Raw genomic sequence first — 19773 nt, forward strand, 5'->3', positions numbered from 1 at the left:
ACGGCTCTAACAAAATTCAACATTTGCATGAACAATGATGTTGAATGAAAGTTTAAACCGATTTAAACTTGATTCAACACGCTTTCGACATTTTTTACGCTTTCAAAATGTTGCACGATCTGTTCCAACGCACCGAACAGTTGGTTCAACAAAGTGTTGAATGCATGTTCAAGCATATATTGAAAGCGTTTAAACAAACCTCTAATGTTAACAACAAAGTTTTGAAATTCAGTTTCCAACATTTAATTTTAACTCAGAAAATGAAAATCGTATTTCGATCCACAAGGCTACAGCAGAAAGACAATTTTTAAAAATCCCACTCAAGTTTCGCTTTTCAGTCGTTTTGGTAGAGGCATGAAATAAAATGGTTCGTCTAGAATGACTTACACATAAATATAATCACGCCTAAAAAGTCCTTAAGCTCGCGGCGATAGTTTGTGCTGAACACAAACAGTATAGTCGGATTAAATGCGGTGCTGATCAGAGGAAGTAAGTAATACAGTAAAATAAATAAAATTTCTTTTCTGCCATCTTCTAATAACGTTGGAAAATACTGGAAAATAATTATACAGATATAATGTGCTGTCCAGCAGAAAAAGAAGAAAACAGTAATGGAAACAAGGATCTTTGTTATTCGTTGATTCTGTTCGATTCGTGTTCTCGCGTTTCTGGAGCCGGCATTAGTTGGAAAGACTACTCCATTAGATCTTCTCAATGATTTCAAAATACGAATGTTGAGAGTTATGATAAGAAGAAAAGGCAGGATGTAAAGAAACACAAATGCAAAAATGGTGTAGAAGGTAAGAAATTTTTTGTTAATCTCCATGACACACAAGAAAGGCTTCTCGGATTCATGCGCAACTCTTGAGAAGTATAGAAATGGAAAGCAGGATGCCGCCGGTATCATCCAGCTTGTGGAGATGAGAAACGCCCGAATGTTTCCGGTTATGAAGGTTACCTTCATTGGGAAAACAACTGCGATGAACTTGTCCACTGTAATTAACACAAGACTTATAATTGAAACACAATACGAGACAACCATAACGTAGTTGCCGGTTTTGCATCCAATCGAAGATATGTGATGATCAAACACCAAAAGCCTGCTGCTGGAAAACAGACCACATAGAGTAGTTCCGTAAAGGAGATCTGATACAGCCATGCTCGTGATGAAATAATTCGTGCTCGTGCGAAGGCTCTGTGTTCTGGCAAACATTGCGCTTACAAGTAGATTTCCAATGACAGAGACCAAGGCAAAAGATATCATCAAGGCAGAAAGCACGGCCTTAATTGCATAAAAACCAACAGAGCTTTCTTTGTGCAGCCTAAGAAGGATATTTGTGTCATTAATCATGATGAGCTTGCCCACTTGTGCCGATTCCAGCTGTGAAATGAATTGTGAAAAGCTTTGACTCGCTGAAATATCTGCCACTCTGAGTTGACTCTTTAATTAAAGCTCTCCTCCCTATTCAAAAGGCTGCCGAAAAACACGCAAAACGTACAGTTAATTCTTTTGCAATATATGATTAAAGATAAGACAGCTGCCTTTTTTGATGTTATATATTGATTCTGGTCACATGAGAAAAAGATGAAAAGTTATCGTACTGTTTTTTGGTATAAAGTTTGCTTGGCAAGCATCGACGTCGAGTAACATGTTACTAGATTTACCTTATTATAGGAAATTAACGCTCCATGAAATTAACGCGAATCGTTAAAATTCGCGTTAATTTAAGTCGCGTTAATTTTGTTGAGCGTTAATTTCCGCGACGTTAATTAAGTGCAGCGTTAATTTCCGCGCTCTTAATTTCCAGTATCTTAACCCCAATTTTGGAAACTGTCCAGACATTCTTGACACCTAAAAACATTAACTACAAGCTTTCTTTCTTTCCATTTACCCTTAGTTTTTTTTTCATCTTTCACAAAAGCTAGAGCAACGGTTTACAATATTTCGAGTTCATCTTCATCGTTGTCGCTATCGGAAGTGATGTCAATATCTTCTCTTTTGATTTCGCGTATTTAATCGCGTTAATTTCCTTTATTATGAAATTCTACCTCCTCTTTCGCGTTAATTTTCTTTATTCGAAAGTCGTTTTCCATTAAATTCGCGTTAATTTAAGTCGCGTTAATTTCCAATACCTTAATAGCATGGAGCGTTAATTTCCTATAATAATGTCGTTTTGTTCGTTATCAGTGCTTCATTGATACGATTTAATTTTGAATTTTTAAGTTTTCATCCCTATTCAAACAGCTGTGAAAATACAGGACTTTCAGAACTTTTTTCGAATGTTTTATTTAAGATAATACAGCGTTATTGCCTTTAATCGATGTCATAATTCTAATTGTATTGATAAACTTATTTAGATGGTCACACAAAAAGATGTAAAATTGTCGCATTTTCTCACGAGTACCGATGGAGTGAATCATATTTTTCTACAGATTTTAATAGCAGAGCGCAGGGATTTCTTTCAAGTAAGGCTTTAATGCGTCACTTGCCCCATAATTTACGAGGTCGTCGTGATTAATTAGCACGTCAAGCATCCTGGAATGTAATTGGGTCATGTACGCTTTTTGAAAGGGTTATCCTCAGTAGCTGGGACAATTCCTCCTCTTACCAGAATAGTAACTCCAAATCGAAAAAATATCGAATTTACATCTATAAGGTATACTGCTTCCAGACACCTCATTTTTTTCTCATCATGCAAGGGTCTTTGATAATTTTTGTAGTGAGAAGGCCAAATACAAAATACGTGAGGAATTACCACTGAATAAACATTTTCAACACAACTTCAGTGATCGGCTGGCGTGGAGAGAGATAAACATATCACTTAAATTAAACATAATTATCCTTGAAGCTGCGGCCTTGGTAATTGTTTGACCAAATATGACACGAAATGATAGACAAGCACCGGTCCCACAAGAAAGAACTTAGTGTCAATGAAGACAGAAACTTCGCCTTTGGTCAGGAAACAAAACTGACAACAGTGAAGCAGTCGGAAGAACTAGTAACACAAAGAAGAAAAACACGCCTTGGAGCATATTGACAAGCCCCTGTACAGTGTGTTAAGAAACAGAGGCTGAGCCAAACAAGGCCCTTGGAAGGCCTGAGACCTTTCTGTTAGAAGGCACAAGCTAGAACACTGATGTGTTTTCGCCAAATAAATAAATCAATCTTCTTGACGCAAATGAGTGCAGAGAATCACGAGTGCAATTTTCAGTAAATGACCTCAGTCGAGTAAATTTCTTCAACCTTTTTACTTTATAATATCGATGGAAAAAATTCTCGATTCTCGATGGCTAAAAGAAATGTACTGAGTTTTTAGTTGTCTCAATTCAGAAAAGAAGAAATTCAAATGAAGAGGAGAGTTAATTCAGTGCAAAAAGAGCTAACATTTTTCATGCATATTATGAATATGTAACTCGTGCTTTTTGGAATAAACAAGAGACTACAAGTAGCCTATACTTGGGCCTGCAAAAGTAAAGTGGTGTATGGTTAATTTAACACTAAAGAAAAGAAAGGAGAGAAGTCTATCCTTCTTACATAGGTCTTACATTGCGCTTACAGTCTCATGGTGTTCGACTGTGTATGTAGTGAATACCCCGACCCAGATTATCTTCATTATAGCTGATGACAATGACCACTGGACCATGGAAACGAGGTAAGAATAGTGTCTTAGTGGTGCACGTAAAGGTCACTTTGTCACGTGTGCAACACGTGAAGATGTGCAATATATCTCGACACTTTCTCGATACTTTCAGAAGTACACAAGTTCCTTGAGGATGGCCATGCCAAATGAATCCATAGCTCGAGAATCAAATATTTAAAATATACCATTTGTTGTAATTTAAATACTCACAGTAATATGCACCCAATTGTCAAAATAAATACATGTTATTTGCCAACTGGGAGGTCCGTATAGCGAAAAACTGTGACCGAGGTCTTGAAAATGCTGCCTGAAACCGCAGGCCGAGGGCAGCTTTTTCAAGACCGAGGTCACAGTTTTTCGCTTTACGGACCGACCCTTAGCTGGTAAATAACTTTTTTTTTTTTTCCCTCTCACTCCCCCTCCCTCTCTGAAATCAATTTCTTTAATTATTGACTTGCACCGCGCTTGATAGCGATTGCTGTATTAAAGCGACTTAAAAACTAAACGTTTCAATAAGAAATACTTTTTACTTGAGTTCTATTTCCAAACCTCTTGTTACTCATGGGTTGCCAGTATGGCAATCCCAGCCGGAAAATGGTTAATATTTCTCCGTTTTATTTTTTTCCGTGTCGGTAAAAGTCTTGCCTGTCACTAAGTGGCGTCTTTGTGCATAGAGTATTCTGTGCATATTTTGTTAGGTTTGAGGGAGTTGGGGTAATGCGTAGATTTCTCTGGTGCACACAAGAGAACATTTAATTAATCTGCAATGGCGTCGAAAGTCATTGTAACGCGAATGGCGTTTTAGTGCATCTTTAAACAAAATATACCCTTATGGAACTCAAGAATGGAACATCAATTGGATGAACAAGACAGCCGGTAAAAATAAATATCTGGAATTTTTAAAGAGACGAGTAATGGTCTTCGACAACAATTTCATTTTTCGCCGTTGGATATCAAGTGAGCTTTGTTTCTAATATTTTACTAACTTGGTATTATATACAACACTGACATCAAATGGCAAATTTTTTATGGATTTAACAAACATTGAAGGAATCGAACGCCTTGAATGCATCACAGTGTTTACTGATGTCGCATCTAAGTTGTCTTGCAATTTGCATTTATTTTGTACTCAACTCTGCAAGGAAAAAAAAAATTGGAAATGTGACAGTGAAGAATTACTTGAATGAAAGCTTGTTGTCTCTTATCTGCTTCATTATATATGGTCAAGGTTCTGTCAAAGAGGGTTTGATGTGAACTGTCAGAAATTTATTTAATTGCATATGCTTTGTGACACGGATTGTGTGTCTTGATTGCACGCACGCAATTGAAATAGGAAGGGTTTTTTGCCTCTAATAGCAAATATGTTGTTTGTTTCAATAAATTTTTCGCAGGAAAAGGTTTTTGTGAGATTTCCAGCCTTTGTGAATTTAACAAGTTGTGTAGCTTAACAAATTTGCATACGTGGGTTGATCTGTGATATGGGAGGATTTCTGTGGTAGTGCGCTGTAAGCAGCGCGTGCGTAAGTCACGAAAATAAACAGGCGCCTGTTTCTCGCAAGTCCCGAAAAATTTTTGGGCCCGGAAAGTTATTTGTGAAACTACCAACCACTTGTTTTGGAAAGCTGATCTTTTAACACGTTTTCAAGGTAAGAAAAAGCAAAATAACTGTGGAGTTTGACGAAAATGGCCCGTAAAGTTTCGGGAGTTTCGAGAAACGGGTCCCTGGTCTGTTGGAAGCGTGCTTGAGTTTCAACAACATGAGCCCCAAAATCAGCAAAAAATTGTGACGCTGATGAATAATAAAGTAGCTGCTATTTCCAAAACGATGGAATTACCTGGTGATAAATAGCCTCGTCTTGGAGAGTAAATTTTTTACTTTGCAGAAACAATGGTCAACCTCAAGAGTTGGGCGATTGTGATCTTTGTGTTGAATTCGCACATTTCTTGTCAAACTTTATAACACTTGAAAGAAAAAAAAAACTAACAAAAACAAAAACCTGGTATCTTGCCATCATTTGACACAGATGCTTCACTGTTTCGCGAGTAAACACGCCGCGGTAACTCGCTAGATCACGGTGCCCGCTGAATTCGACGTCACTTTCGATTTTGCGATTTACTTGTGCAGCCAAAAGTACAATAACAAAATTGAACGGAGCAAATATCTCTCAGAATGTTTTTGATGATGATAACTTTTTATATTCGCGGTTCAAAATTAACGTTGTTTTCATGTCGTAAATTTTGTTGCTGATGGCAAATATTTTATTCTCGATCGACTGTCCTGAAAACTTCCTTCCGCTCTTCCTAAAAACTGTGTATCAATATTTATTTACTTTTGCATCAATATTTGTTTTTCATAAAGCAAGCGAACAAAATCTGTACCTTGCTTTGCTCGCATTTTTGAGCATTAAAATAGAATTTTCGGCCCTATGCTTCCGTTACAAAGTGGTATTTCCCGCCGGACAGGGTCGGTTTAACTTCGGTGAACTTTTGTCTTACAAAGCTGTCAGACGCTTAGAGTGCATACTTAAAGTAGTGGTGAAAAGAAGTTGTGAGGGACCTTGGAAATGATCAACATGTCAACCTAGAAGCCAATGTTTCTCAATTCCCTTTATGTCAATATGCTCCGCATGTCTTCTCAGGGGGCTATTTACCTAAGACTTCTACCATGGCACTACAATGATATACAATACCAAAACAATGTCGTGCACTGTTAGAGCTACATATTACGCAACGACAACTTGAATCTCCTGGAAGACAAAAGGCAGCTTACAGTTGCCAATGTAAATGGCGCCACGTGCCTACTATTGTGCATTGCCCAATCAAACACCGCTACGTGCTTTGTATTGTGCATTGCGCAATCAAAACATCGCCACGTGCTTTCTATTTTGCATTGCCCAATCAAAACACCGTCACGTGCTTTTTATTGGGCATTGCGCAATCAAACACCGCCACGTGCTTCTATTGTGCATTTTCCTGCACCAGAAAAAAAACTGAAATTTAACGTGTTTTGTAACTGAGTAATAAGGACTTGTACAGGCTACAAATTGCAGTGACTAGTTTTACGGATAATGCAATTTTGTTGGTCACTAGACTGCGCTCAATATCAGGTAATAATAATAATAATAATAATAACGGTTTATTCACAGTATATCCACATAAAAGGATGTGGCTCTTCATCTGTGAAGGCCTAAAATACTAATTTTAACATCTCATGAATATCTACAATCTATAATAAAATCTACACTTGAATGCCCTTATGTAGAAAGTAATGGTTAAAAAAAAAAAAAAATCTATCATAAAATGTATACTTGAATACAAATATGTATGTCTTTACAGGGGAGATAAAGCGCGCGCCTTTAAGAACGCCTTGCAGAGCCTGCAAGGCGGGCAAAACACGGCGGGCCTATTTTAACAACCCCAAACATATACCATGCGTGCGCATATAAGTCACAGAAGACCGCTAAAAAGCCTAAACGAGCCATCAAACAGGCGCAAATCAAGAAAGCATAAGAAAATTGTACGATTTTCTTTCTCTTGTGCGCATGATTTCCTCGTTGGCATAAAAGCCTGAACCAGAGTGAGAAGGGAAATTTGTGCCAGCTTTTTCTTCCATGTAAGTAACCAGGTATCCATTTTTCTTTATTTTAAACTGTCATTTTGCTTCAGTAATCATATTATATACCGGGTAAGTGTGTTCTTGGTTATCAGTCCCAGTTTTTCTTGATTGGCTTTGCAGTTTTGGTCACGTTAGTCCGTCCATGGTTTTGATGTTGTCTTCTCCTGGTTTTCCGCTTGTTCTTTTCTTTTTTCTTTCTTTACTCGACACAAGGGGGTCGGGTAGAGGTCCAGCGCTGGACTAGAAACCCCCTTGCTCGGTTGCGCTCTACCCCTGAAGATTCGCAGCCATTTACGAGCCTAATGGTGTCGCAGTCAGCTTTTCTTTCCCTTTGAGTTGTTTAGATTTGCTCATTTAATACACCTGTGTTTTATTTTGCATGGGATTTCTTTGGGTTTTAGAACTGCCCTTTCCTGTTTTTTAAGAACGAAGGGTTTGTGTAGGGATTGTTTCTTATTTATTATTCTTATTTTTTAAGAACGAATCATTTTCATGTTCAAATGTTTGTTTATCCCTCTTACTTGATTTAGTTTCTTATACATGTACTATCTGGCTGTTTCTGAAATTAAAGTTTTTGTTTTCACACAGAGTTTGTTTTGTTTTGCTAACTCCACTGTGAGGTTTAGGGTTTGCTTTGTGAATTTCTCTTCCTCATTTCACAGACTAATTTTTGGTTATGATTTTCCCTCAACTCACCATCCACACACACAGTATTTTCCCCACACCTACCCACTTTACTAGAGATTATTATTTCAGTTAGTGGAGAGAAACCCCTTCTTGTAGGGGGATTCTTGCTGCAGCACCATAATCATGCCACAAAGGTTGCTAGTCTACTGCTGTTTTTGTTTTTTTTACTTTATACAACTATCTCAATTGGTATCTACAGTAGGGATACCACCTTTTGTCCTAGTCAACTCTTTGCTTGGTAGTGGTGTTCACACTTTGCATTACAATACACACAGATACAATTTGGTTTTATTTTCTTAACCACTAACCTACTACCAACTTAGAAACAGCTTTATTATTATTATTATTATTATTTTGATCCCGCAGGTTCTGACCTTGTTATTTCAAAAGGTATTTCTTACATTGTAAAATGTTCATTTCTTTATTTGTTTGGATATGGATATTTCAATTATTTTCATTTTCTGTCAATTAACACCTCACGGGATTTTTCCTGGAAACACCCAAAAGAGGAATGATTTATACACCTGATAGGATTTTCGCTGGATCCATCCAAAAGAACGAATGATTTATACACCTGATGGAATTTTTCCCTAGATCCATCCAAAAGAACGAATGATTTATACACCGGATGGGATTTTTCGCTAGATCCATCTAAAAGAACGAATGATTTATACACCTGATGGTATTTTTCCCTAGATCTATCCAAAAGAACAAATGATTTATACACCTGATGGGATTTTTCCCTGGATCCATCCAAAAGAACGAATGATTTATACACCTGATGAGGTTTTTTCCCTAGATCTAGCCAAAAGAATGAATGATTTATACACCTGATGGGATTTTTTCCTGGAACCATTTAGAAGAACGAATGATTATACCCCTGCAGTACACCCTGTGTCAATAGCAACACAATCTCACTTGGGCTTCCATGTTTTTCTGGGTCAATCTGCCCCTTCTTTGGCTTCCTAATCCCCATTTCATAGTAGTATTTTAGTGCATTGGGCATTTTCCCTGTCATGCTGGTTCCCAGATCGACTCCTTCGCATTTTTCGTGCCCAGGCCCTGTGTGCAGTTTGGGTCATATTTGAATTCTTCTGTCGTAAGCACGGCTGACGTTTGCTGGAGTCTTTGCAAATGTTTGGAGAGAAGGGAAATTTGTGCCAGCTTTTTCTTCCATGTAAGTAACCAGGTATCCATTTTTCTTTATTTTAAACTGTCATTTTGCTTCAGTAATCATATTATATACCGGGTAAGTGTGTTCTTGGTTATCAGTCCCAGTTTTGCTTGATTGGCTTTGCAGTTTTGGTCACGTTAGTCTGTCCATGGTTTTGATGTTGTCTTCTCCTGGTTTTCCGCTTGTTCTTTTCTTTTTCCTTTCTTGACTCGACACTAGGGGGTCGGGTAGAGGTCCAGCGCTGGACTAGAAACCCCCTTGCTCGGTTGCGCTCTACCCCTGAAGATTCGCAGCCATTTACGAGCCTAATGGTGTCGCAGTCAGCTTTTCTTTCCCTTTGAGTTGTTTAGATTTGCTCATTTAATACACCTGTGTTTCATTTTGCATGGGATTTCTTTGGGTTTTAGAACTGCCCTTTCCTGTTTTTTAAGAACGAAGGGTTTGTGTAGGGATTGTTTCTTATTTATTATTCTTATTTTTTAAGAACGAATAATTTTCATGTTAAAATGTTTGTTTATCCCTCTTGCTTGATTTAGTTTCTTATACATGTACTATCTGGCTGTTTCTGAAATTAAAGTTTTTGTTTTCACACAGAATTTGTTTTGTTTTGCTAACTCCACTGTGAGGTTGAGGGTTTGCTTTGTGAATTTCTCTTCCTCATTTCACAGACTAATTTTTAGTTATGATTTTCTCTCAACTCACCATCCACACACACAGTATTTTCCCCACACCTACCCACTTTACTAGAGATTATTATTTCAGTTAGTGGAGAGAAACCCCTTCTTGTAGAGGGATTCTTGCTGCAGCACCATAATCATGCCACAAAGGTTGCTAGTCTACTGCTGTTTTTGTTTTTTTTACTTTATACAACTACCTCAGAGAAAGTCTACTTCAGCAAGAGCCTTCTCGACTTAAATCATCCAACAAGATTCACAATTTCACAACACGTGAGCTCCCAGCTGACTTCATCAACCTTCTTAACAAAGGAACTAACTTCATACCAACCCTAGACAATTGCAATAGTAAAACATGCAAAAAGACCATCACCGAAGAAGTTAACTCTGCCCTCTGCCAGACCATTAGAAAGTCTAGCTCTACCACGTCTCTCATCCAACGAAGAACCAAGACACGAAGAATCTATAAACCTTACAATAATAAAAACCCTCTCAAGTTACTCAAAGATCACCAACTTAAACCCAATTTCAATTTTCATGTTATCGACTATGTTACTAATACCACTTTTTATACTAAGGAATATTTAAAGTCTGCTAATTTCAATAATATCTATCAAGCCAAACACCTAAATATAGCTCCTTCTGTGCAATCTCAAATGAACAAATTTACCACGCGGGAAGATATTATTCTTACGAAATCCGACAAAAACATGGGATGGGCCCTTGTACCCATTTCCTGGTTCCACACCGAATACAAAAGGCATTTTAAGGTTAAGGATTCAACTACGTACCATCGCATTGACAATTTCAATCCAAATGCTACCATTTCCAAATCTAAAGTTTTTTTAGGCAAGCTTAGGACGCGTTTTACCAAATCTTTCCAAGGATCCACCAATACGGACCTACTCACTTCAACGTCTTACGACACTTATCAACAACCCTACATGAAGCTCACTCCCAAAGTACACAAACTTCGCCATCCAGCATCACCAGACAACCTTGATCAGCTCACAGGCTGTCGAATCATTACTGCCCACAGTTGGATTACATCTAAGCCATCACGTCTACTTGGCGAAGAATTAGATAAACTAATTTTTCAAATGCGTGATATTTTCAAACACAGACAAATCAAATTTCCACTCCTCTACAATTTTTTTGACCTACTTGTCGAACTACAAAACCTACGCATCGATGACATTGACAAATATATGCTAAATACTTTTGACTTTACCTCCCTCTACACTAACATTTCATACCCTGACACTATCCACGCCAGCATAGACGCATGCAAACTTCTTAACAAACCCACATCCTATCGCGATCTTTTACTCAATATCAACCATTTCATCAACAACAACAACTTTTTCGTTTCTGGAGGTACAACTTTTCAACAGGTAAAAAGGGGTCACCATGGGAAGTTATCATAGTCGGCAAATCGCCGATTTGGTGCTGCTCTTGAGCGAATTTAAATTTTTGACAGCCCACAACTCGACAGACCTTTTTATTTTTCGTAGATACATAGACGACGGTTTTATGTTGACCTCAAAGACTTATACGAACACACTCATCGCAACACTTGCATCCTCATATCCCACTCAAATACCCATTAGTTTCACGTCCAGTCAGCATTTCGTTCATTATCTCGACCTCTGCATTTCACTTAACTACTACACTATCCTGCATCACAAAGTCCACTATCAGGTTTTCCAAAAACCTCATCACAAATACATGTACCCGCATTTTTCTTCCAACCACCCCCAACACGTTTTCACAGGCATCATCAAAACAGAAACATTTCGCTACAGTCGCCTCTCTGCAACAAAGAACGATTACGACTTTGTTCGACAACTTTTTTTCTTTAGACTGACTAATCTAGATTACCCAACGAAACTCTTTACTGACAACTCCTTCCCTTGGCTACCATTACAAATTCACAAAGAACGAAAAAAACACCGTAACACGTCAACTACAACCCACTTTCACTCCACTATCTATTATCATAGTAAGTTCAATAAGCACGTTCGCACAGACAAAATCGTCCAGAAAATACTTCATAAATATCACAATATTCACCTCCCAAAACTCAACAAAGCCTACTGCAATTCCACCAAATTGCATACTTTACTTCTCACCAACAAAATCATGCATTCCAAATTATCGTCTCGTTCAAAATCAAACTAGTCCTTTATGAAGGAAGTCGATCTTAGATCTTTTGTTTTCTACACTACACCAATGTTTTCATTTCCAATTAATACTATATGCTTATAATTTTTCTCATTATAGCGTAACACGGTGTACATGTAAATAGTTTCCTTGCTGATTTTCCTTCGAAACCTTTCAAAATGAAATAATTTTATTACTTTATTGCACATAATTTTTCATATTGTCTCCGTATCCGATTGTTATTATAAGGGTAATTTCTGCATTAAATTATTGTAAATACGAATATATCTCTGTGTTGAGTACTTTCTTCTTACCTCCAATGCGATAGGATCCCCAGATTATCCTCCAACCATTTAATTCATGGATTCGAACAACCAAAAGAACGAATGATCTCATCCTTATTGCACCTTATACCAGCGTCGTTTCGATTACCCATCACTTTTCTCTATACCGAGTGTTACACTTCGCCTTCCATGCAAAATTCATCCATTTTATACCCAGACTTCCTTCCCTCGCCTTTTTTCCTGCCTCTCGTTCCCACTCCCCTCCATTTTGTGTTCTCGTTCCCAGTTCACATCAATTCATTTAAATTTTTCTGTCGCAACCGGGGCTGACGCGTACGGGGGACCTAAAAAACTTTTCTAGCCTCAGACGTCTCTTCAGTGGTGAAGGAAATTTAAAGGATTTTCGAACACTTTTACGTGAGTATCGAATAAAATTTTATATATTAAAAAATTTATTGATTACATGTCGAACTTTTCCGATGTTGTGTCCCTTTTTTCAATTTTCATTGCAACTTTGACCCGTTTAGTAACTTACGTCGCGACAGTCTGTCTAGCGGGTTTGTCTTTCCCTCACGCGAAACCGGGTCAGAAATTCACTCTCTCTTCTACCATCCCTTATCTTTTGATCAATTTTCTCTTATGCTCGACACGGGGGGGTCGGGTGGAGGTCTAGCGCTGGACTAGAAACCCCCTTGCTCGGTTGCGCTCCGCCCCTGACGATTCGCAACGTTCATCGAGCCTAGGTGTCAGAGCCTTTTCTTGTCATCTTTCCTTTTTTCTCCGAATATTTTGTTTACCCGATTTTGACGCACTTTACCCTCCCATTTTCGCCGGGGTAACACACTGGCCTCTGGAGAGGTACGTGCAGGGAATTGTGCGCCCCTGCCCCTTTGTGAGCACCGGGTGGCTACTGGCCCGGTAGCCTAGCACCCGTAAGGGCCCCTACCCAGGGTTACGTTTGGGAAAATTTATATTTATTGATCAATTTACCACTATTTTTCACATTTAACAAGTTTTAGTCATTCGATACAGAATTCACCCATTTCATATCATAGTTTCAATTTTTTGTCCTATTATAAACTATCTCGTTTATGGATCTACACCAATTGTTATTTTCAAAGCTAATGTACTCCAGAGAAGTTTTCGTTTCTTGAGATTTAATATAAATTTGAACATAGAATTTTGCTACCATGGATCCTACAAACCAACCGAGTATATCAGAACGACGACGCGCCTTATTCCAACTACTTAATGGAGATGTATTTTATCCAGTTCAAGTCTGGCCCAAGGAAATTGTATCAACTTTCTGGAAGAAACCCATCGGAGACAAAGACACTTTCCAACTAATGCTATTTTTTCTGGGCAATGGATGCTCCCCTAATATTATAACAGAATGGATCTACTCTTCACAACACTGGGCAAGCCCTCAAAAACTGGACAAAAGAAAACGCCAAGTAAGCTTCATCTGCAACAACATGGACTCCAAAGGACACATCTGGTTCTATTTTGATATTCATCACAATGAATGGCTTTATCTGAATGGACAAAAAAGAACGAAAAATCAGAATAAATCAAATTAAGTTTCCTCATTTTTCAAGAATATTTAAACTCATACGCATTTCCTTTTTTTGGATAAGCATATCCTTATTTCAAAGAAAGAAACGAATGGTTTACAAATAACTATTTCCTTAAAATAACATAGGTTTTCTTTTCTCTGATAAATTCCCTTTTTTACATAGATCACAATTCAATTTTCCTTCCAAAACTTCAGTTTATTCACAAATAGAAAATATTTTTCCCTTTTTATTTTACTTTTTTGTATCTCAGGCTGGTTTTGGTATTAAAGTTTTTAATTTCACACAGAGTTTGTTCTGTTTACTAACCCCACTATGAGGTTGAGATTTTACCTTGTAAATTTTTCTCCTTCATTTAACAGGCTAGCCCTAATTTTTGCTATGATTTTCCCTCAACTCACCATCCACACACACAATATTTCCCCCCACCTACCCACTTTACTAGAGATTATTATTTCAGTTAGTGGAGAGAAACCCCTTCTTGTAGGGGGATTCTTGCTGGAGCACCATAATCATGCCACAAAGGTTGCTAGTCTACTGCTGTTTTTTTTTTTTTTTTTTACTTTATACAACTATCCCGTTTAAGCGGTTTCAACATTGCGCCAACACTTTCGCGAAATTTGATTGCGAGGAACTAAGAACTAGAAACCAGTCTCTCGTCCAGATATTAAAGCAACGCCATATTGACTGCTACTTTTGTGGCCAGATGTGAGCATGCGTGTGTTCTACAATAGACCACTTTCGACAAATTGAAATTCAGTTCTTAACAAAAGGCATCATCTCGAGGCTCTGGGGAATAAATATAAGGATCTGTATGAGTTTATTCCCCAGAGGCTAGAGATGATGTCTTTTGTTTAGGACTGAATTTTAACATATCGAAAGTGGGCTATTGTTGAACAGTGTTCAAACGGCTTTAACAACATTCAACCTTTGCATGAACAATGATGTTGAATGAAAGTTTAAACCGATTTAAACTTGATTCAACACGCTTTCGACATTTTTTACGCTTTCGAAATGTTGCACGATCTGTTCCAACGCACCGAACAGTTGGTTCAACAAAGTGTTGAATGCATGTTGAAGCAAATATTGAAAGCGTTTAAACGAACCTTTATTGTTAACAACAAAGTTTTGAAATTCTGTTTCCAACATTTAATTTTAACTCAGAAAATGAAAATCGTATTTCAATCAACAAGGCTACAGCAGAAAGACAATTTTTAAAAATCCCACTCAAGTTCCGCTTTTCAGTCGTTTTGGTAGAGGCATGAAATAAAATGGTTCGTCTAGAATGACTTACACATAAATATAATCCCGCCTAAAAAGTCTTTCAGCTCGCGGCGATAGTTTGTGCTGAACACAAACAGTATAGTCGGATTAAATGCGGTGCTGATCAGAGGAAGTAAGAAATACAGTAAAATAAATAAAATTTCTTTTCTGTCATCTTCTAATAACGTTGGAAAATACTGCAAAATAACCTTATAGATATAATGTCCTGTCCAGCAGAAAAAGAAGAAAACACTAATGGAAACAAGGATCTTTGTTATTCGTTGATTCTGTTCGATTCGTGTTCTCGCGTTTCTGGAGCCGGCATTAGTTGAAAAGACTACTCCATTAGATCTTCTCAATGATTTCAAAATACGAATGTTGAGAGTTATGATAAGAAGAAAAGGCAGGATGTAAAGAAACACAAATGCAAAAATGGTGTAGAAGGCAAGAATTTTTTTGTTAATCCCGATGACACACAAGAAAGGCTTCTCAGATTCATGCGCAACTCTTGAGAAGTATAGAATTGGAAAGCAGGATGCCGCCGGTATCATCCAGCTTGTGGAGATGAGAAACGCCCGAATGTTTCCTGTTATGAAGGTTACCTTCATCGGGAAAACAACTGCGATGAACTTGTCCACTGTAATTAACACAAGACTTATAATTGAAACAGAATACGAGACAAGCAAAACGTAGTTGCCGGTTTTGCATCCAATCGAAGATATGTGATGATCAAACACCGAAAGCCTGCTGCTGGAAAACAGACCACATAGAGTAGTTCCGTAAAGGAGATCTGATACAGCCATGCTCGTGATGAAATAATTCGTGCTCGTGCGAAGGCTCTGTGTTCTGGCAAACATTGCGCTTACAAGTAGATTTCCAATGACAGAGACCAAGGCAAAAGATATTATCAAGGCAGAAAGCACGGCCTTAATTGCATAAAAACCAACAGAGCTTTCTTTGTGCAGCCTAAGAAGGATATTTGTGTCATTCATCATGATGAGCTTGCCCACTTGTGCCGATTCCAGCCGTGAAATGAATTGTAAAAAGCTTTGACTCGCTGAAATATCTGCCACTCTGAGTTGACTCTTAAATTAAAGCTCTCCTCCCTATTCAAACGGCTGTCGGAAAACACGCAAAACTTACAGTTAATTCTTTTGCAATATATGATTAAAGATAAGACAGCTGCCTTTTTTGATGTTATATATTGATTCTGGTCACATGAGAGAAAGATGAAAAGTTATCGTATTGTTTTTTGGTATAAAGTTTGCTTGGCAAGCATCGACGTCGAGTAATATGTTACTAGATTTAAATTGTCGTTTTGTTCGTTATCAGTGCTTCATTGATACGATTTAATTGTGAAATTAATTTAATTGAAATTAATTTAATTTAATTTCGAATGTTTTATTTAAGATAATACAGGGTTCCTGCCTTTAATCGATGTCATAATTAATTTAATTGAAATTAATTTAATTTAATTTCGAATGTTTTATTTAAGATAATACAGGGTTCCTGCCTTTAATCGATGTCATAATTCTAATTGTATTGATCAACTTATTTAGATGGTCACATAAAAAGACGAGTACCGATGGAGTGAATCATATTTTCTACAGATTTTAATAGTAGAGCGCAGGGGTTTCTTTCAGGTAAGGCTTTAATGCGTCATTTGCTTCTCTATTAGCGTTTTTCGGCATGTTTTCATAGCCCCATAATTTACGAGGTCGTTGTGATTAATTAGCACGTCAAGCATCCTGGAATGTAATTGGGTCATGTACGCTTTTTGAAGGGGTTATCCTCAGCATCTGGGACAATTCCTCCTCTTACCAGAATAGTAACTCTAGATCGAAAAAATATCGAATTTACATCTATAAGGTATACGGTGGCCTCATGGTTAGTGCGCTCGACTCCGGATCGCGTAGTCCGGGTTCGGGGCCTGGCAGGGGACATTGTGTTGTGTTCTTGGGCAAGACACTTTACTCTCACGGTGCCTCTCTCCACCCAGGTGTATAAATGGGTACCGGCGTAATGCTGGGGGTAACCCTGCGATGGACTAGCATCCCATCCAGGGGGGAGTACAAATACTCCTAGTCGCTTCATGCTACAGAAACCGGAGATAAGCGCCGGCCTGATGAGCCTTCTGGCTCGTAAGCGGAGACTTTACTTTTTACGCTTTTTGAAGGGGTTATCCTCAGCAGCTGGGACAATTCCTCTGTGAAAAATCTAACTATTTAAAATTACCAGAATAGTACCTCTAGATCGAAAAAATATCGAATTTACATCTATAAGGTATACTGCTTCCAGACACCTCATTTTTTTCTCATCATGCAAGGGTCTTTGATAATTTTTGTAGTGAGAAGGCCAAATGCAAAATACGTGAGGAATTACCACTGAATAAACATTTTCAACACAACTTCAGTGATCGGCTGGCGTGGAGAGAGATAAACATATCACAAAAATTAAACATAATTAACCTTGAAACTGCGGCCTTGTTAATTGTTTGACCAAATATGACACGAAATGATAGACAAGCACCGGTCCCACAAGAAAGGAGTTAGTGTCAATGAAGACAGAAACTTCGCCTTTGGTCAGAAAACAAAACTGACAACAGTGAAGCAGTCGGAAGAACTAGTAAAACAAAGAAGAAAAACACGCCTTGGAGCATATTAAGTTACAAGCCCCTGTACAGTGCGTAAAGAAACAGAGGCTGAGCCAAACAAGGCCCTTGGAAGGCCTGAGACCTTTCTGTTAGAAGGCACAAGCTAGAACACTGATGTGTTTTCGCCAAATAAATAAATCAATCTTCTTGACGCAAATGAGTGCAGAGAATCACGAGTGCAATTTTCAGCAAATGACCTCAGTCAAGTAAATTTCTTCAACCTTTTTACTTTATAATATCGATGGAAAAAATTCTCGATTCTCGATGGCTAAAAGAAATGTACTGAGTTTTTAGTTGTCTCAATTCAGAAAAGAAGAAATTCAAATGAAGAGGAGAGTTAATTCAGTGCAAAAAGAGCTAACATTTTTCATGCATATTATGAATATGTAACTCGTGCTTTTTGGAATAAACAAGAGACTACCAGTAGCCTATACTCGGGCCTGCAAAAGTAAAGTGGTGTATGGTTAATTTAACACTAAAGAAAAGAAAGGAGAGAAGTCTATCCTTCTTACATAGGTCTTACATTGCGCTTATAGTCTCATGGTGTTCGACTGTGTATGTAGTGAATACCCCGACCCAGATTATCTTTATTATAGCTGATGACAATGACCACTGGACCATGGAAACGAGGTAAGAATAGTGTCTTAGTGGTGCACGTAAAGGTCACTTTGTCACATGTGCGACACGTGAAGATGTGCACTATATCTCGACACTTTCTCGATACTTTCAGAAGTACACAAGTTCCTTGAGGATGGCCATGCTAAACGAATCCATAGCTCGAGAATCAAATATTTAAAATATACCGTTTGTTGTAATTTAAATACTCCCAGTAATATGCACCCAATTGTCAAATTAAATACATGTTATTTGCCAACTGGGAGGTCCGTATAGCGAAAAACTGTGACCGAGGTCTTGAAAATGCTGCCTGAAACCGCAGGCCGAGGGTAGCTTTTTCAAGACCGAGGTCACAGTTTTTCGCTTTACGGACCGACCCTTAGCTGGTAAATAACTTTTTTTTTTTCCCTCTCTCTCCCCCTCCCTCTCTGAAATCAATTTCTTTAATTATTGACTTGCAACGCGCTTGATAGCGAATGCTGTATTAAAGCGACTTAAAAACTAAACGTTTCAATAAGAAATACTTTTTATTTGAGTTCTATCTCCAAACCTCTTGTTACTCATGGGTTGCCAGTATGGCAATCCCAGCCGGAAAATGGTTAATATTTCTCCGTTTTATTTTTTTCCGTGTCGGTAAAAGTCTTGCCTGTCACTAAGTGGCGTCTTTGTGCATAGAGTATTCTGTGCATATTTTGTTAGGCTTGAGGGAGTTGGGGTAATGCGTAGATTTCTCTGGTGCACACAGAAGAACATTTAATTAATCTGCAATGGCGTCGAAAGTCATTGTAACGCGAATGGCGTTTTAGTGCATCTTTAAGCAAAATATACCCTTATGGAGCTCAAGAATGGAACATCAATTGAATGAACAAGACAGCCGGTAAAAATAAATATCTGGAATCTTTAAAGAGACGAGTAATGGTCTTCGACAACAATTTCATTTTTCGCCGTTGGATATCAAGTGAGCTTTGTTTCTAATATTTTACTAACTTGGTATTATATACAACACTGACATCAAATGGCAAATTTTTTATGGATTTAACAAACATTGAAGGAATCGAACGCCTTGAATGCATCACAGTGTTTACTGAAGTCGCATCTAAGTTGTCTTGGAATTTACATTTATTTTGTACTCAACTCTGCAAGGTAAAAAAAATTGGAAATGTGACAGTGAAGAATTACTTAAATGAAAGCTTTAATTGCATATGCTTTGTGACACGAATTGTGTGTCTTGTTTGCATGCACGCAATTGAAATAGGAAGGGTTTTTTGCCTCTAATAGCAAATATGTTGTTTGTTTCAATAAATTTTTCGCAGGAAAAGGTTTTTGTGAGATTTCCAGCCTTTGTGAATTTAACAAGTTGTGTAGCTTAACGAATTTGCATACGTGGGTTGATATGTGATATGGGAGGATTTCTGTGGTAGTGCGCTGT

The 19773-nt window shown here is 37.9% G+C and overlaps 1 protein-coding gene and 1 long non-coding RNA gene across 2 annotated transcripts; both read right to left on the reverse strand.

The window, feature by feature from the left end:
- Window positions 1–227: 227 nt before the first annotated feature.
- Window positions 228–13640, reverse strand: LOC138016131 (uncharacterized). Its single transcript, XR_011125737.1, has 2 exons — window positions 12270–13640; window positions 228–1474 (listed from the first exon to the last, which is right to left on the reverse strand). It is a non-coding gene; the product is annotated as an uncharacterized lncRNA (long non-coding RNA).
- A 189-nt stretch (window positions 13641–13829) lies between these two features.
- Window positions 13830–16204, reverse strand: LOC138016121 (neuropeptides capa receptor-like). The gene has a single exon (XM_068863301.1). The coding sequence runs from the start codon at window positions 16069–16071 to the stop codon at window positions 15094–15096; it is 978 nt and encodes a 325-aa protein (XP_068719402.1). The 5' UTR covers window positions 16072–16204; the 3' UTR covers window positions 13830–15093.
- Window positions 16205–19773: the final 3569 nt, after the last annotated feature.

This window comes from Montipora capricornis, chromosome 9 (genome assembly GCF_036669925.1).
Source record: "Montipora capricornis isolate CH-2021 chromosome 9, ASM3666992v2, whole genome shotgun sequence".
In the NCBI taxonomy this organism is placed as follows: domain Eukaryota; kingdom Metazoa; phylum Cnidaria; class Anthozoa; order Scleractinia; family Acroporidae; genus Montipora; species Montipora capricornis.